At 31.8% G+C, this 27,187-nt stretch overlaps 2 protein-coding genes across 2 annotated transcripts; one reads left to right on the top strand and one right to left on the bottom strand.

Moving 5' to 3' along the window:
* Nucleotides 1-3,877: 3,877 nt before the first annotated feature.
* Nucleotides 3,878-15,288, bottom strand: LOC139522481 (uncharacterized). Its single transcript, XM_071315980.1, has 6 exons — nt 15,172-15,288; nt 12,746-13,094; nt 12,415-12,480; nt 10,358-10,444; nt 8,656-8,784; nt 3,878-4,279 (listed from the first exon to the last, which is right to left on the bottom strand). The coding sequence occupies exons 2-6, from the start codon at nt 13,091-13,093 to the stop codon at nt 4,016-4,018; spliced, it is 894 nt and encodes a 297-aa protein (XP_071172081.1). The 5' UTR covers nt 13,094; nt 15,172-15,288; the 3' UTR covers nt 3,878-4,015.
* Nucleotides 15,289-17,010: 1,722 nt separating this feature from the next.
* LOC139524180 (uncharacterized) lies at nt 17,011-26,491 on the top strand. Its single transcript, XM_071318809.1, has 5 exons — nt 17,011-17,546; nt 19,691-19,870; nt 22,856-23,000; nt 24,674-24,910; nt 26,287-26,491. The coding sequence occupies exons 1-5, from the start codon at nt 17,050-17,052 to the stop codon at nt 26,464-26,466; spliced, it is 1,239 nt and encodes a 412-aa protein (XP_071174910.1). The 5' UTR covers nt 17,011-17,049; the 3' UTR covers nt 26,467-26,491.
* Nucleotides 26,492-27,187: the final 696 nt, after the last annotated feature.

The raw sequence follows: 27,187 nt of genomic DNA on the forward strand, positions 1-27,187 counted from the left end.
TATTCGTGAGAATTTCGAAATAGTACTTTTTGTAACGCTTTTTATAAGGAATTCGGTGGTATATTAACTGGACAAACTCACTCATAAACAAATAAAAGTCAAAAAAAGTACACACCAATGAATTCTATGGATTTCAATTTCCCCACTCGTAACCCACATAAAATGTACGTTTGTTGCATCGAAATGGCAAACTTTTCCTGCGTATCGATAAACATGAAGATCATAAACGGCACTTTCTAAAAATAAAATATTCTTACAAAGGTATTGCTTTCATCAACTTGTCAAGTATCTTTTGATAAATATTTACACCACTCGGTCGATGCCACTGCTGGTGGACGTTTCGTCCCTGAGGGTATCACCAGCCCAGTAGTCAGCACTTCGGTGTTGACATGAATATCAATTATATGGTCATTTTTATAAATTTCCTTTTTACAAAACTTTGAACTTTTTTTAAAAACTAAGGATTTTCTTTTCCCAGGAGTAGAAAACCTTCGCCGTATTTGGCACAACTTTTTAGAATTTTCGGTCTTCAATGCTCTTCAACTTTGTACTTGTTGGGCTTTTTCAATATTTTTGATCTGAGCGTCACAGATGAGTCTTATGTAGACGAAAGATACCAAGGGACAGTCGAACTCATAAATCGACAATAAACTGACAACGCCATGGCTAAAAATGAAAAGGACAAACAGACAAACAATAGTACACATAACACAACATAGAAAACTAAAGATTAAACAACACGAACCCCACCATAAACAAGGGGTGCTCTCATGTGCTCCAAAAGGGTAAGCAGATCCTGCTCCACATGTGGCACCCGTCGTGTTGCTTATGAGATAACTATCACGACTCTACCATTCAAAGCTGTATTCCTACCTATCTTTCTAACACAGAGAACGCACCTATTATTTTTGATACATACAAACACCCAGCAGAAGTTTAGTTTGAATTATACGTCAGTAACATTAGACGTAGATGTAAAAACATATTACTTTTCAAACTTGAAACTGAACAGTGAATTTATGTTATGATTTCTATGATCATGTTATTACGAGGACTCTCATTTTCGTTCAACACCGAGAGGTTAAAAACTTTTTGAAACTTTTTAAAAAAAGGACAAAAGTATCGTCCTCCTAGTAAAATAAATTGACAAACAGTGTAGACCGGTCACAAAAGACTCTTTCATCGTATTGTATTAGCTGTTGATTTTCTCTTTGATATTTTTTGTGTTCGCTTCTGTAATAAAGTTATCCACAGGTTGTAGGCATTCCTATGGGAACCAATTATGCCCCTTTAATAGCAGACTTGTTTCGTACTGTTATGAATCACAGTGAATGCCGAAAAACAGAAAAGAACCGTCTAGATTACATTTAATTGATAAATTCAACAACAATACTGTATTAAAGACTGTTTTGTTTAATAACCAAAACAAAATGAAATCTGAATATTCTACCGAAATGTATCCACGAAAACTAACTTTAAATAAATAATTTTCATATTTTGAAATTGTTATTTTTTTGTTTTCAGTAAATCAAAATAAAACTAAATAATATTTTACATACGTATGCACATTCGTAGCTCATAAATCTATCAATACATGTATCTTGGCATTGCACAAGGTCATTTTTTTTATCTGACTGTTTAAGACGACTTTAAGTCGAATGTGAACTGATTGATATTTTAGTCTTAGATACACGACTTTTCTATTAATTGTATTGGCTACAAAGGTGCTGCCAGTAGCTGCGATTAATTGTATCAAGTGTATAAGGGTTGTGGTGATGTATAAGTCGATACCATACCACGTCCACCATGTTTTTTCTATGTGTATTTTCATTTGTTCGCATCTGATGAGTTAATCCTTTTTCAACTAATTTTTATTGGGTTTTTTTCTTATATTGTACTGTTACACCACTGTCTCGGGTTGAGGGAAGGTTTCAAGCTAGTCTAACCCGACACATTCTGTAAGTGGATGTCCTATGTTAGGAGTCAGTAGTTCAGCGGTCGCCGTTTGTTACTGTTTTACATATTTTTAAATATGTTGTACATAAATTCAACCGTTAATTTTCTCGTTCGAATCTTTTAGCATTTGTCATTGCCAGTCTTTTACAGATGACTATGCGGAATACGCTTTGGTTATTATTGAAGGCATTATGGTGATCTATAGTTTGTAATTTCTGTATCATCTTAGTCTCTTATAGCGTGTTTTCCTATTGGCAATCATACTGATTCTCTTTTTTATATATTGTATTATTTATATAATTTTATAACAGATATACATCAAAATGCGATTATATTATTCAAATAGATATAGGAAGATGTGGTGTGAGTGCCAATGAGACAACTCTCCATCCAAACAACAATTCAAAAATTAAACCATTATAGGTTAAAGTACGGCCTTCAACACGGAGCCTTGGCTCACACTGTTTAGATTATTTAGTGTGAGCTACAATATTCAAGTACAATAATTCGTTCTTATGTCAGATATTAGACCTACTAACACACCAATAAAATTGAAGTGATCGAGAGTTATTGTTGAAGGAAGTTAGTCTTCAATAACTCATTTATATATTATAACCTCTTTTCTTTAATAATCTTTCTAAACGGAGAGTCCCTAATCAAATGGCAAAATCAAAATCTCAAATAAAGGCAACAGTAGTATACTGCTAGTCAAAACTCATAAATCCATGGACAAAAAGCACAATCGGGGTAACAAACTAAAACTGAGGGAAACGCATTAAATATAAGAGGAAAACAACGACACAACATTAAAATGTAACACACACAGAAACGGACTAAGGGGAGGGTTGGGATCCCGCTAACATGTTTAACCCCGCCACATTATTTATGTATGTGCCTGTCCCAAGTCAGGAGCCTGTAATTCAGTGGTTGTCGTTTGTTTATGTGTTACATATTTGTTTTTCGTTCTTTTTTTACATAAATAAGGCCGTTAGTTTTCTCGTTTGCATTGTTTTACATTATCTTATCGGGGCTTATTATAGCTGATTATGCGGTATGGGCTTTGCTCATTGTTGAAGGCCGTACGGTGACCTATAGTTGTTAATGTCTGTGTCATTTTGGTCTTTTGTGGATAGTTGTCTCATTGGCAATTATACCACATCTTCTTTTTATAAGCATTAGACAAAATCATATGAGAATAACAAATATAACATCAAAACCAAAGACATGAATTTGGGATAAATAAGTACCGTGACACGTCTTATAGTTATGTGAACACCAAACGAATGGATAACAACTGTCATATTCCTGACTTCATAGACTTTGTATGGGCATTTTCTTATGTAGAAAATTGGGGACTAAACCTTGTTTTTATAGCTAGCCAAACCTTTCACTTGTATGACAGTCGCAAATGTATGTTGTATGGATTGTTGTTCTAACAGCCTGACATAAGTGTTGACCTAACTTTACATAACGTTATATCTATAGTGTTTTTGTTGACTGAAGTTTGTCTTTTTCTACAATCCTTTGCTAGTGATTTTATTTCTCTAGACTAAGTAACGTTTTCAATGTTAAACACTATATTAATTAAGGAGATAACTGTATTGTCGTTTAAGATTGGACTACGAAAAACGTAGATTTTACTGGCGCATTAAAGATTTAGTTTACCGATGCGTTGTGGTGCTATGTAAACGGGTATTTGCGATAGTTCAAGTTTTACGATTATCTGATTGGGTATACTGCGTCTGACTAAAGATATAAAAAAAAAATATGAAATCCGATATTAAGTTATCTAAATGTAGATCTTTTTGGACAGCCATTTCCTAACTTGAAGGTTACAATATTTGTCTGGTTTAAAGCTAAAACTTTTCATTACAATATGTTTTCATACATACTATCTTTTACTATAGGTAAACAAAGAAAAGTAATTTAAAGCTCTTTATTTTATCTATACATGGTTGTGTATCTTTAATTTCACAAGTTTAAGTAATTTTATAAATTAGAATTTGTAGTTTTTTACAAACACAAACAAAATCACATGCAATGAATCGTTCTATCTCCTCTATTTTTTATAGCCTGGCGGATTGTTATCAAAAACCTGCCAACCGTTCGGTTCTGGTTGTGTACCACCAACAGTTTGAACCGGCTGCTCTGTCGGTTGAGTTGTAGTCATTACTTGATGCTCTTGTCCCTTGTGATATTGCACTATTGGATAAGTTGATTGTCCGGAAGCTATCACGACCTGCTGGCCATTCTGCATAGGAATTTGAGTCTGTGGTGGGTAAAGAAACATTCCAGGTTGTGTGCTTTGTCCAATAACAACTCCCTTTTGATAAATAAAAAGTATTTATAGATACAAAATAGAACAAAAATTCTTTTCTTACAAGTTAATACGCCACTATTCGTGTGAAAAAAAGAAAAATCCACCGCGAGTTAGTAGTAATCAAAAATAGATAATCATACTAATACTCTATGTATATCCCAATACATAAGGCCAGACTTAACTAATCGATCAGATCGGTAATCGAACACTAATCGATCATATTTGATCAGTACTCGATGGATGACTTGAAGTCATCGATCAGTAATCGATCAAACTCTCTCAGGAGTTTGATCGATTAATGATCGATTATATTACTGATCGATTTAAGACCGATTACTGATGGATTAGTGATTGATTAATGACAGATTAGTGCTTTTATTATTATTGAGAAAACAATGCTATTCCAGAAATAAGCCTTATGAAAGATATCATTTGTGAAATAAAAATTCCATGAAAATATTTTCACCATTGCCAAAATTTTCTGGAATTCCTGGATTTACTCAGTAATATATGTTTATACAATATGCAGTCGTAACCAAGAGAAGCGTATCTAAAAGCTTAGCCCATACAAATTCCTGACTAAAAACTACATTCTTGTAGGTTAACCCGTGTATATTAGTCCTAAAAACTATGATATGACGTCTTGAAAGGCTATTGTATTTTTTTTCTTTTACGCCTTTCATTGACGGAAGGGGTCAAAGCAAAATTTAAAATAGCCCTCCAAGATGTCATAATTATTTGAACTACTGTTTATATAGTTAGATATGACCTACAACATTATTATCATGTGAATTTGGATCCAGCACTTACCCAACCCTTCCCGTAACATATTTTTAAATGTATATCTGTCATAAAATGTTGTTTTTTTTATAAAAATTAGATTAACCTAAAGTATACATGTATATAACTGATGAACGATACATTGCTATTTTTTCTAAACACATCAGAATTTCTTTTCAGGATACATTTGTAGTAATGTAATGTTTCATTATTATATATTGTTAATGTTAATTAGGTGAAAATGTCAAAATAATAGGATCAAAAGCACAAACAGCAAATAAATAGCTGGTAAGATTGTATGGGAAAATTGATTTAGAGATAATTGATTTGACCACACTATTGGAAACATTAACAAACATCAAAAGATTCTGACATCTAATTAGTTTCAGACACTTGTGATATAAACAGGCAAGTTGAAAACTTCACCTCCATCTAAATTTCACGATTTTATCATGAAATATGTAATGGAGCTTGAAATAGTGACCATGGTGACCAGCTCATCCCTACCACTCAATTTATTCAACAACATTACCTGCTAAAGTTTACTAAGGAATGCAAAAATCATTCCGTATAATTTCTAGACCTTGAAATCCTCAAAGAAGAACACATGAAAATATTGGTAAGATATGAAATGCTATAAAAAAAAATACAGAAAAATTCCAACATCTTCATAAAAGCCCAAAACCAACCCATTTGGAACTTTAAATCCTATATTAAAGGCAAAGGTATTCATTTACATAGAAACACAAACAAGAAAGAAAACTCTTTATTGAAAGATCATTTTATTAACTGAAATTGGTAAAACAAATTTTATTAAATTCCATGACAGAAAAGATAAAACTAAGAAAAAGGAAAAAGTTTAAAATAGATGTTATGTATCATTTACATATTTTCATCCTCAAGCAGAAGAACTTCAAAAAGTATTCAGGAAATTGTGGCATCTTATTAAAACAGATTCTTCAATAAGTGCTACATTGTGTATCATATCCCATTACAACCTACCCATATGATTCAAAAGAAATAGCACATTGGTGAATTAATGAAATGACCTATAAAATAGTTTGTTTCCTTCAAAATATTTCACTGTGTAGAACATTAATTGAAATAGTTAGAAAATCAAAAACAGAGTTCGTGAAAAGTGGTGGTCCTCTGGATTTTACCACCAAAATTTTACATAGGACAATTTAAGTATTTTTCAATAGAATTAATAATGAGGACCAGCAGATTTTCTCCAAGGACCATCTGGGGAAAAAAGATTTCGTGAACTCTGCAAAAAAATAAAAAATCTAAATTCAAATTAACAAATTTACAAAATTATGAAAAAATCAATAAATTAAAAGCAGTAATAAAAAAATGACAAACAGAAGGGGTGGTCTCTGCTGAAAGTTTCCCTTTAATCACCATATTTACAGAAAAACTCTAAACATTGCTACACAGTATCAATGAAAGGCCAGAACAATGATTTGTAGTTGCATTATGCAACTACAAATCAGGTGGATATAACGGCCTTATTTATTTAAAAACAAATATGTAACACATAATAAAAAAAGACAATCACTGAATTACAGGCTCCTGACTTGTGACAGGCACACTCAGCAGGCACATACTCAATTCTATTTAAAAACATCTTTAATTTCTTATTCATATTCATTCTACTTATCTTTAGATGTGTATGCTTTCGTGTGAAAATAAAACAATAACCCCTATTGCCTTGCATTAGGACTATTTTAAAATTTTAGAAAAAAGGGGGGATCTTCTGTATGTAAATTCAAAAGTCAATAGAAAGTTTTCCACTGACTCTGATAACAATCTATTTATTTTTATCAGTATTTTGCAATCCTTAGTAGAGTCATAGTCCACAGCTGGTCATTTCTGGTCAGTCTTCTACAATATTGTGGAAATTAGACAATATCCTGCTGTGAAGACAAACAAGTGTGTTTGAATAAATGATGTATCAATTTTCTGTTAATTGGTAAATGTTCTGGCTATTTAGTTATGACCTAAATTCTGGCATTAGTTAATAATGTTATAGGACAAACCCTAATTTCATCATAAAGTTAAGGATATATCAAATTGCACAATTTATTTGTGTTGATTAATCCGTATATATATTAAAAATACAGATTTTAATATATATTAGCTTGGTTGAAATTTTCATCTTCTTAATAAAATCACAAGTGTCTGAAGCTAATATTATATGTAAAAATTAATTTTGATGTGTTAACAAAGGTCATAACTTAAAAGGCATCAAATATTTATCAAACCATGGATGTATATATATACTACTATATATTCAAGTCAAATGTTGTTGTTAAAATCTATTTTTTCACTCTTTTGGTGTTTTGGAAAATGTAGTTTGTGCTGTATTTAGACCCCTCTACAACCAAATTTGTTACATGCACACATATAAAAATTAGAGTTTTTATATCAATAATTATGACATCTTGGATGGCTTTTTTAAATTTTGCTTTGACGCCTTCCGTTAATGAAAGGTTGTAAAAGAAAAAAATACAATAGCCTTTCAAGACGTCATATACATGGGTAAACCTACAAAAATGTAGTTTTTAATCAGGAATATGTTAGGGCTAAGCTTTTAGATACGCTTCTCTTGGTTACGACTGCATATTGTGTAAAAATGTATTGCTGAGTAAATCCTGGATTTTTTGGCATATTTAGACAGAAACATAAATTCAAGACTTAAAAATAAACACTGATGTCTGGCATGGGTATTGGTTCTAACCTTTACATTCAAATTTCCAGACATATTGACAACATCATGAAAAAAAAATCCAGTATCTTCTTAGCAGTGAAATGATTTTAAATTCTAAAATTCCAGAAAATTTTGGCAATGGTGAAAATATTTTCATGGAATTTTTATTTCACAAATGATTTCTTTCATAAGGCTTATTTCTGGAATAGCATTGTTTTATCAATAATAATAAAATCACTAATCTGTCATTAATCAATCACTAATCCATCAGTAATCGGTCTTAAATCAATCAGTAATCTAATCGATCACTAATCGATCAAACTCCTGAGAGAGTTTGATCGATTACTGATCGATGACTTCAAGTCATCAATCGAGTACCGATCAAATATGATCGATTAGTGTTCGATTACCGATCTGATCGATTAGTTAAGTCTGGATAAGGACAATGTATATTGATAAAATGTTGGGACTCGTAACATGCAACCAAACTTTGATGTTTGCCTATTGTAAGAAAGTTTTTTCGAGATTCAGGTACAGTCAACCAAAACTTTATGTTTTTTAATTGTTACAAACTTTTTGAGATCCAATTTTTTTTTATGTAATTAGAGTTAGATCAAGAGTAAAAAATAATATGGTTGACACCACTACGAACTAAAGGAATTGCAACTGACATTTTACGACGGCATTAAATACTAGCATATTTCCTGTCATGGTATCGATAAAACCCTGCTTTTTTGTTGGTTTAATTTGAACTACAAGTATAGTAGTACCAAATGGTAGTTCTGTCATCTTCCAAGAAATGCATTTATACTTTAAGCAGACAACTCACAATACGGTTGTTATTTATGCTCTAAAAAAAAGTTTTGCATTAGGTGCAGACTTTACTTACCTGTTGATTTGATGTTCTCCTCGGGGAGCAGCAACAACAGTATGAAGCGGCAAGTATTGCAACTACCACTTCTGCTAGAGACACCACAATCATGAAAACTGACAGAATCACAGCTTTCGAATCTAATCTCTGAAATAAACATAATAATGTCAACATATAGCATTTAAAGAAAGTGAAAATGACAAAAAAGAATTGATTACATATATATAAATTCTTCGAGTTTAATTAAATTTAGCACAAAAAAGTTACATCTGGTATTTTAGTTATCTTATCAGTGTTATTCAAACAAATCATAGCAACAGTACATAGACTATGTAAATCTACTATGTCCTCTCGACCAACAAGACTTAAAGCCTGTCGATACATTTATTTTTGGCATTGCACAAGTCATGTCTTCTCTGACTGTTCATGGCGTTAAAATGCTAAATCCCTGGGATGTGTTTTAGTTGATTTTAGTTTCTGATGCATGATTTTTTATTATTAATTGTTTTTGGCATTTAACTAGCTGTCAGTAACTGCGAGTACTCTCAAGTCGTGTTTTCTTGTTAATTCGACCTGTTGATACTGTGTATAATGCCTTTTTGTTATTTTATATTTATATGGAACTTGTCTATATACCAGCTTTGATTATTTGGAATATCTTCTAATTTTCACTACATTTGTATAAACTTCAAGATTTACCTGTATTATTAAAACCGAATTTTTTTTTCAAATGTGATAATTTTCGTAGGGTTAAATATTTCGCAGTGGTGTCTTGCCATGGCTTTGTTTGGACTTATTTGTTTGCTTTTTGGCCTTGAATGTTTGTTTTCTAATATTTTATTAACTGTGCATTTACATTCAGATATCGCAGATCAAATTTATTCGTTCATAGTGTATTAATTTACGTTTTTTGATTGAGTTAAGCCTGCCAATTGATATTTTATCGTATGTTTTTCTATGTTGTGATGTTATGCTATTGTTTCGGAAAAAGGGAGAAGGTTTGGTACCAGTAAAACGTTTAATCCCGCTGCAAATGTTTGCACCTGTCCTAAGTCAGAAACCTGATGTACAGTAGTTGTCGTTTGTTTATGTAATTAATACGTGTTTCTCGTTTCTCGTTTTTTTTATATAGATAAGACCGTTGGTTTTCAAGTTTGAATGGTTTTACACTAGTAATTGTGGGGCCCTTTATAGCTTGTTGTTCGGTGTGAGCAAAGGCTCCGTGTTGAAGGCCGTACATTGACCTATAATGGTTTACTTTTTTAAATTGTTATTTGGATGGAGGGTTGTCTCATTGGCACTCACACCACATCTTCCTATATCTATTAAAGAGTATCAATGGTCAAGTAGAACTATCATTCTTTGGATCAGAGCTGATCTGAAAATGATTCTATCTTCATGTTACAATAAATCATCGTATTTGTTACCAGCCTAGATAAATCCGACTAGGGAAATGTAATAATTCAATGACTAACGAAAGCTCTATTCTATATTGCCTAGTTCGTCATATAGTCTAGGTCGTGAGGCACTGTGCTTTCGGTATTTGCAATGTCAAAGAAGCATGGCTTCAAATCAAGCATTTAAAGCAAGTACTATAGCTAGTATGCAAGGTTTTTTTCAATTTTAGTATGTTGACGTTTACTAACAATGATATCAATGGTGTGCCATCTGCTTTTATTCTCAACATACTTTATTATTGATAATCAACAACATTACTTACTAGAAGTACACCAACTACACCAAGACTGAACATAGTTGGAACGAACAATGCCGCTCCAATAATGCAGCACACCATAAATCCAATTTTCTGAAAAGAAATTACAAAACATGAATAATCATACTTTGGTAGAAATAATAAGAATTGAAAGATTTAATTATAATTTGTATAATGTACCTAAAATTAAAAAGTTAAATAATTGAGGTGGCTAGGTGCCTTCCTACATCTTTGATTTTAAGTTTATGTAGCAAATAACAAATGGTGTATATCTGAAATGAAATTTGCACATTTTGAGAGTAGTATGTACTAGTAATTCATGTGTTACACTTTTCGTGTTAATATAGATAGTTATGTGTGTTATCATATTTACGACTGTAATTTTCTTAAAGACATTATATCATTATTTGGTTATTTTTTTAAACTTTACCACATAAGGGGAGATAACTTAGAAAAAGTTATTATTGTGATAGAAAGCGTTGTGAATTTACCTAGACGTTACACGCGATGTTCGTACCTCATTGGAAAATCGGTGTAGTTGGCAAGATGCATTTCCAAAATATATGATTTTGTGATATCATATTCATTTTTATTGTACGTTTTTTAAAAAATAAAAAAATAATTGTTGAAACTATGTTTTATGCTGCATGCGACATGCAAGCTTCATTTTTAAAAAACGGCTATTTTTAGGTTGTCCCGCATAACATATTTTATCTATTGTAACCACTAAACTATGATTTTCGTCAAAACTATTTAATATTTTGAAAAAACGGTGTATTCCATTATTTAACAGAATAGTTCCTTCAGTCTTTTATGCAATTTTTCTGACGTTATTATGAAGTCATAGCAGAAAAAGGCGTTCCATACTACAAGGGCAAATCTGTCCCACGGGGGGGGGGGGGGGGGGGGGGGATTGGGATTCTAGATTTGAGTATCAAAAAAACATTTATCTAAAATGGAAAAGTTTAGTATTTGTATTTACTACATCAATGTTAATTTGCTTAATTCTATGAATTTAAAGACAGATAATCTGAAAATAATATATGGTAATTTATGAGCGATTTTTCAAAGGCTTACAAGGTTGTAATTTTTTGACGTAAAAACGAACTCAACTCAAATTTACGTCAATTGTTTGCTTATCAGTGCTCTTATAATGGTAAAATTTTATGATTTTTTAAAATGTTGTTTTTCTTCATTTTTCAAAAAACTTAAATTGGTAATTTTCGATAAGTAGTTAAAAAGCACCGTCGATTTTGCGGAGTCTTACAAGAATGTCGCACTTCCTTAAAAACAACGTTTCAGTCGAATTTTTGGTTTGAACGTTACGAAATATTCGCGACGTTTTGTGTTAAGATTACATAGAGTATTTTTATATGAAGCAAGGAAACAAGTCCGTTTGTGCCATATTTTTTTTTTCTTTTTCTTATCTAAAAGCATGTTAGTTTTACACATTTTATCTTAAGACTTTATGGTGTTATTTTCTTCTTATCACACAACATTGGATTGTCCATGCTTAATCTATACGAAATCTGAAAATTTTGCACAACCTGTAGTGTGAAATAAAAGTCCCAAATGCACCTTGAAATGGATTAATGGTATTTAGTGTGGGTTTTTTTTATACTTACAAACTTGCGCAATATTCGAACAGATAAAAATAATAATAGAAATTCAGACACGGCCTTATTAGACTATTTAACGGATTTGTAATAAAATGAGCAACACGACGGGTGCCACATGTGGAGCAAGATCCGCATTCCCTTCTGGAGCATTTTAGATCACCCCCAGTTTTTGGTGGGGTTCTTTTTGCTTGGTTTTTAGTTTTCTATGTTGTGTCTTGTGTACAATTATTTGTCTGTTTGTCATATTCGTTTTAGCCATAACGTTGTCAGCTTATTTTCTATCTACGATTTTGACTGTCTCTCAGGTATCTTTCGACCATCTTTTGCAATTGCTGGTTTCAATTCAATTATCATAATTTTTGTTTTTCAACTATAGACGTAATTAGTTTGGTTGATTTCTTTGTGAAAAGTAATGAGCTTGTTCTTGCTTAAATTTATGCCTACCAGACACACCCATCTTGCTTCTCTCTTCTTTGACATACACATAGGCAGACAACCAGTAAAAACACACTGCAATTACAAAAATTTGCATTAAAATTAATAAATATTCTTATCAATTTCCTTTAAATTTAAATAAAACTAAAGAAAAAAAAACGAAAAAGAAATTGTTATCCATCAATTAAGGTACAATAAGGCAGACTGTTCTGTTAATTTTATTCATTTTAAACGCATGTAATTTTTGTATATGTAATAATATTCATCTTACTACAATTCTTTAATTCTAATAGAGTTTTTCTATAGATCTTTTTAATTCAGTTTAAAACTATTCACTTACCCATCCAGAACATAAAAGACATGTTATGTCGAATGCTAAAAGTATGCCGGCATGATCATATCGACTACATATCCGAATAAATTCAAAATAACGGTCATTGAAAAAGTCGTTATCAAAACTGGCAAAACAGTCGTTGTATTTGTTCCATGTAATAATATCCAAAATCACTCCAATTAAACTAAGAATCCCAAGCAGAACACCAAGACATATCTGTACAGCACCAAACACCTTAAAAGTCTTTACTGGAAATGCTTGTTGCTGGCGTCCGACTGGCAGAGCTTGTTCGATACCCTCATCTAGTGTTATATATGGGGAAGATATCGGTATATTTGAAGTCGTTGTTGACATTCTGAAGTGGAAAAAAACAGAACCTGATTGAAACCAATCGGTAATAAGTGGATTACCAGGTGATAATATATAGATGCCCATTGTTTTCGGTTTTGGAGACCCATGTCTACCCTTTTAAACAAGCTCAAAACAGTAGGCAGGTAAACAAAAACCGATATATAATATTTAATTAGATATATATTTGTTAAAAGTAATTTGTTAAACTATCTCATTAAACATCATATCAAGCTTGGTCTAAAACGACGCTTTATAAAAGTGTTGAACGAAGCAACAAAACATAAAAATAATTTCAGGCTAACCCTCGTAACATGGTAAATTTAAAACACCAAGGTATGGGTGACCATCACGTATACTTTATTGGTGTTACACCACTAGTTCGGAATCTGTTTGAAAGAACCTACCAGAGAGAACATATTAAAAACAAAATCGTTTCTATGCATTGATGTCCCTTTCAAAATATGTATAATATTTAAATAATTTTGGTATCATAAAAAGCTGAATTTTAGATTATCACTACATATCAATTTTTGACTAAACATTTTCAATAATGCAAATTGCATGAAAAGGGGGGTATGTTGTGCCGGTTACTCAGATAGGAAGTACCTGTTTAAGTATTTCAGGGAACTAGTATATTCTTATATTCAATTCAAGGTATGTTTGATTTTTGTCAGCTCAATACAGTGGTCTGACATGAAATGGTAGGTTTTTTTTACTAAGACATTGTCTAATTAAGGAGAAGTAGCAAATAAAAATAAAAGTAAAAGAGACAACAATGAAAACAAAAACAAAAAAACATGAATAATATTAAGAGAAAGTAACATGAAAATATGATTAGTATTAATGTGAAAATGAAATACAAAAAATAATAGAATCATTTGTAAAGTAAATTACAAAACTGACTTTGTATCATAGGGAAAAAAACCTACAAATATAAATAGTGATAAAGGGAGAAATAGCAATAAAAAATGAAAAGTATTAAAGAAAAAAAAGAAAAAAAATAGTAATAGTAATAAGACGAAAATAGCAAACAGAAATGAAAAGTATAAAAAGGTAAATTACGTCAAAAACGAATAGTGAGAAGAAGCAAACAATAATTAATAGTATCAAAGGGGGGGGGGGGTAAAACACCATATTAAAAAGTATTAAGGGGGTATAAAACAACAAATCGAAAAGTATGAAGGGAGAAATAACATAGAAACAAGCATGAAGTATATTATCAATAAGAAAATAACATAATCAAATAAAAAGTATGAACGGAAAAATAACATACGAAAATGAATAAAAACAAAGTGGAAAAAAAGCATACAAAGATTAATTGTATTAGAAATGAAAAAGAACATACAAAAATGAATTGTATTAAAAAGGAAAAAAAAGGAAAAGTGTTAACTTAAAGGGGGAATAACAAACAAAAATGAATACTAGTACATGCAGTATAAAACAAATGTGAATACCATATCGGCAGTTGGTATTTGTCCGGCTAGTATCCGGCGTGTTCCATTGTCAAATTCCGAAAACTGCAAAATATATCCCAAATATTGATATCGCCGTTTTTAGCCAAATCAGTGATCGGATTACACGCGCCTCCTTTGTGCTACTGAAGATAATATTACACGCACTTCCGAATTTACATTATATGACATGCGCATTGCAGTGGCCGGACAAATAGCCCTGTCACTATTCGTCCGGCTATCCGGACAAACAGCCACTCCATAACATATACAAACGAATAGTAATAACGGGAAAATAAAATAAAAATAAATTGTAATGAGTGAGAAATAACAAACAAAAACACAAAAGTATTAATAGAAAACCAATGAACAAACAGATCGATAGTCATAAAGGGAACTATAACATAACAAAAATAAATAGTATTACGGGAAAACTTAATACAAATATAAATAGCAATAAGGGGGAACAACAAACTGAAATGAATACTGTTTAGGGGAAATCTATACAAAAATTAATAGTAATAAGGGGGAAATAACTAGTATGATGGGCTAACATGCTAAAAAGAATATATGTACAGTAAACTTAAATGCATTTTCCTTTCAACGATGAAATGATCATAGTTTACCAACCTTCTCTGTTTGTGTTGTACGATGCAACTTATTGAATGAAATTAATTTCTGTCAATAATTACAAACTGAAATCCATTGCCAGAGTGAAGTACTTCCTCAATCGATCTATAAAGTATATCTACTTTGACTCTTTTTTATCTGGGTACTTATATTTTAGTAATTAAATTATAATTGTGTCTGTTTCATTAGATTCCGTAATTTGATTGGCTGCCATCCATCAATAGGTACTTCAATATGGTATTTTATTTCCGTATAAAATACAACAGCAACGACACTGCTCTTGTTATCCATGACAATTTCGAAATTTTAAAAGATAAATTAGAAGTTTGATATAACTAAAATTTCAGAGTTAGAATAAAATATTAAATTAAATTAAATAAGTCGCTTTCTTTAAAAAAAAAAATAAAACTAAAAAAAGACCCTAACCGGATCCATGACCATAACTGGACACTTCATTGATGAGTTTATCAAAAAACACCTGTCTATAGATGGACTGGTCTATATTGAGCGAACTGGTTATGCCCGTTTTGGCATTGATAATAATTTATTGTTAAAATAAAGAAGCATGGTTTTATCTCATTTTTGTTGTATAAGATAAATTTAAGGAACTGGCGTGGGTTGTTTAATGTAACTGCTGTTCAATGTGGGGCAAAATATTCTTTTTAAAGAATTAATTTTTTATCCTCTCCCCCTCCCCTATCTGTCACTGAATAACGAAGGTATATTGGAAAGGGACAGAAATTTTGCCGAAAACAGACCACATTTGGGCACTTCAAGATTTGTTGCAAGGGGTTTTAACGTGTATTGGGCGTTTACCAGATGATTCTGATTTGACGTCCTCATTGTGATTGGACCCTGGCTGCATACTTGTACTTTTGTTTATTTAACAACTGATGTCAAACCTGGTTTCTTCTCAATCTAATTATATATATATATATATCTTTATTCTCATCACCAAATACATAGGTACAGAGAAGACATGCATGTATAATACAGTTAGATCTCGAAATAACGAAATCAGAGATCTATATTTTAATTAGATTGGTTTCTTCCGTACGTAGACGCAATCGCACGTCTAATTTTGTCAATAGTTTTACTGATGGTCGGAAGAATACCAAGAGTAACCATATTTCTATTCCACAGTCATTGGGGCAAAAGAGAGGTAGAAGATACATAGGAGAAATCAAAAACCACAATTCGAAGAAAAATATACAACGGGTATGCTAAACGGGAAAAACACCACATAACAAACTAATGATTGAGCAACAGGGTCATAACTATATTTGATTTAGTCAAATATGTGCAGTGATATAAAACAAAGTTGTCCAGCTTTGAATTAATACATGTGTGTCTATGCAGATAATTATAAATAATGGATTTGTTTCATAATAAAAAAAAATCAAATCACATCCTACATTTTTACGACTGTCATGCAAGTGAGATGTTTATCTAGCTATAAAACTATGTTCAATTCACCATTTTCTTCTTAAAAAATTGTCTGTACCAAGTCAGGAATTTGTCAGTTGTTATCAATTCGTTTGATGTGTTTGAGCTTTTGATTTTGCCATTTTGATTATAGGGACCAAGGATTTGTATTGCTGCTATACAAATCCTTGTAGGGACTTTGGACCGCTTTGATGTATTCCTCGGAGTTCGTTTTTTTTTTTTTTTTTTGTTATTTTACAGATAGAGATACAGCCTGTATATTTGTCATATCAATTTTTTGAAGGAGAAGAGCATCCGATAATTAGATTGAGTTATGTTTCTCGGGTGCTCCTGAATAAGGAGGGATGATAAAATAGAAGTAAAGAATAATTATTTTTACGTTTCATTCCCCTACCAATATAGGGTCCAGAAAAAAAGAAAACATACCCAAACATGAACACATTGACGACTCCGTTTACTTTTTCAGACATAAGCCCTATTACTGATGAGTCTGATTCATCACAGAGAAGTAGCAATAGACCCAAGAAGCGCCGATGGTCAAGCATTTCATCGAACGAATCGGTATCATTACAGACATCAAGTCCAAACTCGGAGCACTGTCAACTCTGCGTTTCTAACTGGACTCTAAGACATGTTGAAAGTCTAAATATATGCTATGCATCTGAGTATTTGGAAGATCCCTTAGATATGTTTGATAAAATTGGAATACAATTAAAACCCCTTTCAGAACTGCAAAGAAAATATGTTGAAAAATTGAAATCTCTTCTCTATTTCGATGCAAATGGACCAGAAAATAGACAAGAAATATATACCAGAGATATATGTACAGATTTAAATTATCAAATTAAAGATCAGTTGGAAACACTGAACATAGAGAATAAGCCACATTCAGCAGACATTCTACATGTACATGAATCAGATTTGTTTTTGTAAGTTTGAAGCTGGTCTCATCATTCTAGTAATTGCAAATGTTTATAGATACAAAATGTACATTCATGTAGCAAGGATGTCAACAAGTACACATGTACTGGAGCCTTGCTCGGTAGTACTGAGTATCAAATACCAAAAATGATACTTGGTTTATCAGTTTCCTGTTAAATTATTGCTGACTTCTTTATCATTTGTGTTTATATGAAATTGAACTTCTTGTGAACTTCTTTTAAAAAATTAAATAGGCATCACTGATTTATCGTATTAGTGACATATTTTGCAAAAATGCTTGTGCTTAATTGCTTTTTCAGAATCTAAAGGACTGTGTGTGTTTGTACACCCAAAAATGAAAATAAGTTAAACATACATGTAACCTCATTGGTTGAATTTCCATTGTTAAAATTGTCTAAAACCAATCACAATATTTCTGTGTACGCTTTTAGAAATATTACCCAGAATGCATTAGATTCTGAATGGCGAATTAATTTGTCATTTAAAATGACTTCTAAAATACCGGGGTTATACAGTCAGAGCTCAGACATAAATAAGTCTGAATCTGCTTTTGATTCATAGAGGTCTAAATTTGTAAGTTTTAGGATTTGTCTCTCTTTAATGCAAGACAAAATACGACTTTGATAAGTCAAATATTGTTAAGCAAGAAATAATTGACCAGAATCAAAAAGTTGCAAATATCGACTACTACAAGTCGATAAGTTATCAAAATTGGTTAACTTCAAGACCCACTCATATTTATAAAAAGGTCATGCATCTAAATCAGGTAATGACAACATTGAAAGACAATGCTTTGTCTTCTAAAGAAAAATATGAATGAGAGTCTAAAAGATCGGAGATAATGTTAATTAACCTTACAATGCAACCACCTGGGACCACACTTAATGAGGTAAAACATCTGCGTTTAGTAAGGATGTTCAATTAGATAATTAAAAATAGATAGCTCAATTCCTTGTGAACTCTCAGACAGGTTTTTGCTGTCATAGGTGGTGTACTTTGGCCACCAAGTAAAATTAAGTGTTTTCATCAACATAAATAGACATAAACAAGTCTGTCATTGAAACACATTTTTATAATAAATACATGACAGATGATGTTTTGACTTCTTTAAGTCAAAAACAAAAATCGACTTGTTTATGTCTGAGCTCTGACTGTTATACAAATGTACCTACATGTAGGCCATGTAGGCTTACACTCTAAAAGAATAAAGATGTCTTAGTCCTTCTGCTTTAATTGTATCCTCTGACCATGCTGACAGGAAATATTTTTGTCTGCAAGACTGTAATTTACAAAGTTGCAAAATCGATTGTCATCATGGTCATGTGATTGTTATTAATTATAGTTTACAAGATGACAAGAAAATGTTTCCAAATAAAAAAAAAATTGTTGAATCCTTACACATTTGAAAAAAATATATGTATTCTTAACGATTACCAATTACTATTGTTTAATATGTTTTGTTCCTTGTTATAAAAATATCAGAATCAGTATAATGATAATTTTCCATAGGAAATCAGAGATACAAAATGTATCTGAATTAATCTCAAATCAAAGAATATGCCTAACCTATTAAACAATAAAACCACTCTCTTGCACTACTATACCATGTGTACTGTGAAAAACAGAAAAATATGAATAAATCTTTTAAATGAGATTGCTGCATGTATATAATCTATTTTTCCAAGATTTTCTGATTCTGAAAAACTAGCTGGTGATCCTACTTAATCCACTAATTTAAGTTACATTGTAAGGAAAGGTTCCTTTATCAGTAAGATCAATATATAAATGAGATATCTGTGGAGTTATATGAAAATCCAGGTTGATTTGAACAAGTTATAAAATATTTAAAGGAGATGTTCATAAAACAGTCATTTGGGGTAAGGACAGGGGACACTTAGTTACAGTGTATTGTTCATATACATGTAAATGTAGTAATAAGCATGATAATTATTGCTTGTAAATCCATATGCTGGTACAACATCTACATGTATAAACATGTACGCCATCAAACTATTTTATTTTGGTTGTTCATGATTTGTCTTGTCGCTCATATGACAATAAAGACTAAATTATTATTATTATTATGATTATTATGATTTATTATTATCATTATTATTATCTATCATTACAGAGATTCCATTGCTAGAATAAGAGCATTTGATTTCATACTGGAGCTGTTAAACATTCTGAAAATTTATAAAAATATATATCAGCTGATGAAAAATCATGTAACCATAGCAACAGAAGAATCCGGAAAACTCTATGTACCAATGGCTTCAAAATTAGCAGAATTGTGTCAGCTGAGAGCTGAGTAGGTATTCAAATACTATACTATAACAACGAACAATGTAAGGGCTATTCCATTAAAATTTTATGTGGGTGCATAGCTATAGCTATATAGGAAGGCAAGTTTAATTATTAAATGTGGATCATGGGTCTCTTTTCAGTATGTGTATTACCATTATGCGAAATTATCTAAAAGATTGTTCTTGGATGAAGGGATATTTTGAAAGTCACTTCCTACCTTCCCAAATACATTTTAATGGAATAGACCTAATAATATTGAGAATGGAAATGGGGACTGTGTAAAAAAGACAGCAACCTGACCAAAGAGCAAAAAACAGACCAAGGCCACTAAAGGGTCTTTAACATATATATTGAGGGCCTCAAGGTAGATTAGCCAAAGCTAATTGAGTCACCCTCATTAAATAAAGTCATTATGTACATTTGTACTTACTTACTTTTTATGAATGAATAAACAGAAAAATAAGTGAAAGTTTAGAACAAAAAATCATTAATTGATGAAAAAGGTCATTCAGAAAGTTAAAGTTCAGAGTACAATATTCAGAAAAATATGTATCAAAAGAAATAAAACAGGGTCAAGTACATAATGTACAGTGTTCCAGCTAGCATAAAATGGAGGGCCGCACGCCCCGCCCCAAAAATTTTGCACCCCTCTGCCCTTCTGATGCACCCCTTTGTGCCCTTTTGAAAAAAGTTTTAAAAACGACCTTTTTTCCTCATATCGTCGCCATTTTGTTGAGTTCACTTCATTAAGACAGCAGATTAAAATTGTTGACACTTGCTACCTGTATATAATCACCTATTTGATTAGAGTCAATTACTTAATCAGGTGAAATTTATGACCCTGTCTAATCCCTTTGCCCTGAAGCACCAAACATCCAAGTTAAATGAATTGATTTTTTAACACCTGACCTGTTCATGCAAAATAGAATTTATAAACAAAATGTGAACAATGTTCATTTCTGTTGTATTTGTAATTTATAAAATAACTTTCATTAAAAAAGAATCATTTCAATAGTATATTGTAAATCGTCAACACGCAAAATGCAGACGAAAAAAAGAAAAGTTGACCAACTCGAAAATATCAAAGACTTGCCAGTGCCAGTCTATTACATCTTTTTTCAAGAATAAGGGAGCTACCATTTGATTTTTATGGGGGGGGGCTCCCTAATTACCATCAAAGTTAAAAAATTGATTTAATTCTTTACTTTTATGAACCAGATGCTCTGCAGGGTGCAGCTTTATACGACCGGAGAGGTCGAACCCTGAACTGTTGGGGCAAGTATGGACACAACATTCAAGCTTGATACAGCTCTGAATTTGGATTGCGATTAAATAGTTGACACAGCACAGGTTTCTGACACAAAAAGAATGTGGTCTAATGAACTTAAAAAAAATTTTTTGCTTTTGAGCAGTACACTATATGTGCTGTTGAATATAAATCCCCTCAAAAAAAATTTGAAGAAAAAATCTTTTTAATTTCTGAAATCTGAAATGAGAAAAATTTTACTCGCACCATTACCCCCTATAACCATCCCTTTGCAGTATGGAAATGTGTTGTATAATTTCAGAGAGATTTATACACTTAAACACAAGTTATTGACTGAAAACTACAAAAATGCTTATTTGGGCCCCTTTTTTAGCCCCTCACTTATTGAAACCTCCCTTGGAGCAAGAACCCCAAAACTCAATTCCAGCCTTTCCTTTTTAGTAAGAAACCTTGTAGTATAATTTCAGAGAGATCCATACACTTAAACACAAGTTATTGTTTGTAAACTAGAAAAATGCTTCTTTTTATCCCTTTTTTGGCCCCTTATTCCAAAAAGTTCAGGGATATTAACTCCATACTGACACCAAGCCTTCCTTTCATTATATGGAACCTTGTGATTCAATGTTAGAGAGATCCAATCAGTTAAACATAAGTTATTGTCCCGAAACTTAAAAAATGCTTGTTTTTGGCCCCATTTTGGCCCTTAATTCCTAGACTGTTTGCCCCATAACCTTTAAAATAAATCCCAACCTTCTACTTAATGGAATAAACATTGTGGTAAAATTTCAGAGTAATAGAAATACTTATACACAACTTATTGTCCTGAAACTAGATAAATGTATGTTTTGGGCCCCTAATTCCTAAACCGATTGGACTATAACCCCAAAAATCAATCCCAACCTTCCTTTTGTGGTTAAAAAGATTGTGTTAAAATCTTATTGATTTTCTATTTACATATACAACTTATTGTCCTGAAACTAGATAAATGTATGTTTTGGGCCCCTAATTCCCAAACCGATGGGACCACAACCCCCAAAATCAATCCCAATCTTCCTTTTGTGGTTATAAACAGTGTGTTAAAATTTTATTGATTTCTATCTTCTTATACTAAAGTTATTATCCAGAAACCATCCGTCTTTGGAGGACGACGCTGACGATGACGCTGACGACAACAACGACGTGATACCATTATACGACAGCAAATTTTGCGGTCGTATAAAAATCAAGAAGAAAAAAAGTTTCGATCCTTAAGGACTTTATAGCTCTTTAAACTTGTATATAATAGTATAGAGTATTTAACTTAACTACTGTAAATGATGCTTGCTAAAAATATGTCATTATGTGGTTATATTAAGTATTTGATTTTTTCAGTGAGAATGCGCTAAAGTGCCCTTTTTTTTAAAAGGCACTCCTCCATTTTACAAATCCTAGCTGGAACACTGATGTATATGATGTATATAGACCAATGACTAGGAAATATTGATTTACCTGCAAAATAAGGAGATGGGGAATTATTGCCAATGAGAACAACTATATATATATATATCTACCAAAGACCAAATTAAGTAGCTGTTAGCAACTATTATAGGTAACCTTCAACAATAAGCATGGGTGATTTATTGTTACAGCAAAATGATATCAGATATGAATATTACTCTCTAGAGTTCTCAAAAATACATTAACAATACTGTCATACTGTTATAAACTTAAACTTTTTTTCCGAAGTGGTAAAGGGAGGCGTAGTCAATGGTCACGCTTGTTAGAAAATGATGTTTATTCTGAACCAGACCTGAGATTATACAAGAAAGGCATGCCATTGGTTGATTCAGAAGTAGAAGGACCAGATACCTGTATCACAGTAACTATGGTAAGATACATCAGTGAAAAATCTCTCTTCTTAGTGATTTTTCACAGTGAATGATGGTGATTGCAATTGATTTGCTCTTTGTACAGTCATATTAGTTACAATTGAGTACTATATATAAACAACTTATTTTCTTGTATACTTTGTTTCCCAATTTGACCTTTCTAGCCCTTTTTGCTGCAATTTATCAAATTTATTTCTTATTTTTAAATATGGAAAAATCCAAGTTTTACATATTCACAACTATTTATTTTCACATAATTTTTCTAGGCGCAAAAAATAATGGCTCACAAGGTTAACACTATTATCTTTCTAAATCAGATAAAATCACTGTTTTTATGCCCCACCTACGATAGTAGAGGGGCATTATGTTTTCTGGTCTGTGCGTCCGTTCGTCGGTCGTACCGTTCGTTCGTCCGTCTGTTTGTTCGTCCGTCTGTCCCGCTTTAGGTTAAAGTTTTTGGTCAAGGTAGTTTTTGATGAAGTTGAAGTCCAATCGACTACAAACTTAGTATACATGTTCCTTATGATATGATCTTTTTAATTTTAATGCCAAATTAGAGGGTTTACACCAATTTCATGGTCCACTGAACATAGAAAATGATAGTGCGAGTGGGGCATTCGAGTACTGGGGACACATTCTTGTTTTAAATTGATTTTTTATTCAAGAAATGTCTGTGATACTGTGATAATCAAAATAGACAGAAATTACCCCATTTAACTCTGATTTACATTTCACCACCAAAAGTGATACTTTATTGAAGTACGTTGTGTGTACTATATAGGTATATAAATATAACAGGAACAAAAAAACATCACTCTGAGTCACCAGCAATTCACCTGTTTTACAGTGAATCACTTAACACAAGCAATACTTGACCCTGTTTGCATAGTTTAAGGTCAAAACTGTCTGGGTTCATTTTGTCAGTTGGCTTAAGTGTAGGATCTTTGTTATAACCACTGGCACATTGTTTTCCTTGATAAATTTAATAAATCACAATATCCAAATAATATACCATGACTACAGGTACTGTTATATCTTTAACTTGTTTACGTAAATTTTATTAACTACTACAGGGCATAAATTTTTGAGGTATAGTTATCTCCCTTACAAATTAAGACTTTATGACATTTTCCCTGTACCAGATTAATATTTATGTTTCTTTTATAAAAATGATAGTCATTCTTTTTTGCGTCTTTTTTAACTGCACTTGAATACCTTGCTTTTATAGTTGTCTCTACTATTTTTACATATACGATTTTATGTACGAAACAAAAATTATTTAAATTTTGTTAATTGTTGAAATACTAATCAGTTTTTGAGATAAAAGTTTGACCTCAAATCAAAAAAAATACTTCAAATTAGGAAATATACTGGAGGTAAATTTTGACATCCCCAAAAGAATTTAAGGTTGTAATTAAACAAAATTAATTGTAAAAGTAATTTTTGGGATATGCACGTACACAAAGGGAGATTATCGAAACACTGAAAACAAAATTTAATTTCGTTAAAAAAATAATTGTATAAGTTGTATCCCTGATTGTCTGCTTCCTATAAAAGCTTTCTATACTGCATTTATCAGTTAGCAATTAATTTGGCACAGCAGATGGCCTGAATAAGTTATATCATGCTTGTACATATCCATATATATATTTGAACTTTATTTTTTTAACAGCACCAGAAGGACTTTTGTCAAAGATTAAATGAAACTCACAGTAAAAGATCAAATAATGATACAACTATATTTAATGAAGACATACAAGCACCAAGATTGTTGCAGAGTTTAAATGAATCAGTTCTTGGCAAACATGCTGGAGAGTTATTGTTAGACATTCGGTCAAATGGCATAAGAAAGAAAAATGGTGACACAAATGAAAGAATAATGCTTGGCACTATAATTGATGGAACAAAGGTATGGTTAAACTATTTTAATTTAATATGTGTGTCAATGTGTGATGCATTCATAGGTGTATCCAGTTCTTTTTATGCCCCATTTTTATGTTCCATTTATGTGTCCGTTTGTTCATCTGCTGTCCGACTTCAGGTTAAAGTTTTTTGGTCGAGGTAGTTTTTGATGAACTTGAAGTCCAATCAACTTTAAACTTAGTACACATATTCCCTATGATATGATCTTGCTAATTTTAATGCCAAATTAGAGTTTTTACCTCATTTGCACGGTCCACTGAACATAGAAAATGATAGTGCGGTTGGGGCATCCGTGTACTATGAACACATTCTTGTTCATCAACCTTCTAAAAACATTTCAAAAGGAGGCTGTGTCTTTTCTACTTGTTGAAATTGTCTTGATATTTGCATGAAAGTATCAAGAATCAAAGAAGTATATTTAAGGTGGATCATTAATATAGATTTTCTCAGATTTAGATCGATTTTACTATGATTTTAGGTGGAAGAAGACATACAAGTCTTCTAGAATCATTGATCTGTTACCAGGAGTGTTACCATATCCATTTCTGTGCTTCACAATTTTATAGTTTACATGCGCATTCTTCACACCTATTTGTACACATGATTGGTTACAAGTCGGTAAAATAGAGTCTGCATATTTTGTCTTTACTTGTCCTCACTTTTGATAGTGAAATAAAAAAATGGGCTGCTATTGATTATATTCACTTCTAATGTACATAATCCACCAAAGACGTAGGAGCTAGTACACACAACTACAAGAAAGATAACTCATTAGAATTTATCCTAGTAAGTGCGATTAATTTAAAATTAGTGTTTTTCAATGCTTTTGAAAGGGGACATATGGTGGCAACCCCATCCCCCTTTTAACCTGGGTTGGAACTTGGAACCATTTAACAACACTTCACCAGAGACCAAATGACTTAGAAGTTAATAGCTATAGGTCACTGTATGGTCTTCAGCAATCAGCAAATCAACATATCTGATAGTCAGTATTAGGGAGCTACCATTTGATTTTTATGGGGGGGCTACGATGAAAATTGTTGTCCTGCATTATTTTTTAGCTGTAATCTCTGTCCTGCCTTTTTATTTTTCACTCTGTTCGGTCCTGACTTTTTTTTTTTGCAAGTGTCTCATTCTGCCTTTTTTTTTTACTCAAAACTCCTGTCCTGCCTATTTTTTTCAAATTTCATCCTAGCCCCCCCCCCTAAAAATCAAATGGTAGCTCCCTTATATAATAAAACTAGAAAATTGTTATTTAAAGACATTACAATGTGTGCAGTCTTAATAATGTAGTAACTGTGTATCTGATTTATACTAACTGCAGGCCAATTCAAATTCTTTATATAATATTATCTTTTACAGGTTTATTTAACCCTATTAGAGATGACAGAAACACACTGTAGAAAACTTGAAAGGCAAGATCAGCTAACAGATACAGATAGAGCCTGCATATATTATTTCAAACCATTTGATATCATCTTTGAAGAGGAACGTAACATGTTGATTGAATGTTTAATGCGGCTGAATAATATTAAACAATAAAGCTGTACTATATTATTTTTCCAAATGAATTGTTTTAGTAAGCGACTCTCGATTACTTGATCGGTAAAGCATCTACAAAATGGAAATACAAAAGTATATAAACTTTGCATATTGTGGATCGTTGTCATATGAATGTAAAATCCTAACATAAATTAAGTATCTAGGACTAGATAATAGTCCCAGGAATACATACCACAATTAATAGCCCATGTACTACATGTTTTAACTATGTAATTTGGCAATAATGTAACCAATTAACCAATAAATATGCAGGTATAGGAAAATGATTACTCAATCAACAGTTTTGGGAATCGTAAAGAAACATTTTAATGATCAACAAACAAAGGGGTGATAATTATCTTTAACAAATTTTTGAAGGTCGTTACAGGATGCAAAGAATTTGTTCGTATTACGATTTATTCTCTTGTCCCCTTTTTCAGGCAGGAGTCCATTTTTTAAAACTTTGTTAAGTAACTTCGTATTGTTGATGAAAAAAAATGCACAGAGTTACAGAATCACTACAACACTATCAGCCAAAAGTGTATACATTGAAGAGGTGCCTACCTCTGTTTGAATGTTGGTTTTGATAAAAGGAAACATTCGAAACGTATTTTAATTTTGATTAGAATTTAATGATCTTTAATGCCTGGAGGCGCTCTTAATAAAAACTATTTTTTCTGTAGAAAGGCAACAAAATTCTAACAGCCGAGTAGCATTTTGG

Source organism: Mytilus edulis, chromosome 5 (assembly GCF_963676685.1).
Source record: "Mytilus edulis chromosome 5, xbMytEdul2.2, whole genome shotgun sequence".
In the NCBI taxonomy this organism is placed as follows: Eukaryota; Metazoa; Mollusca; class Bivalvia; order Mytilida; family Mytilidae; genus Mytilus; species Mytilus edulis.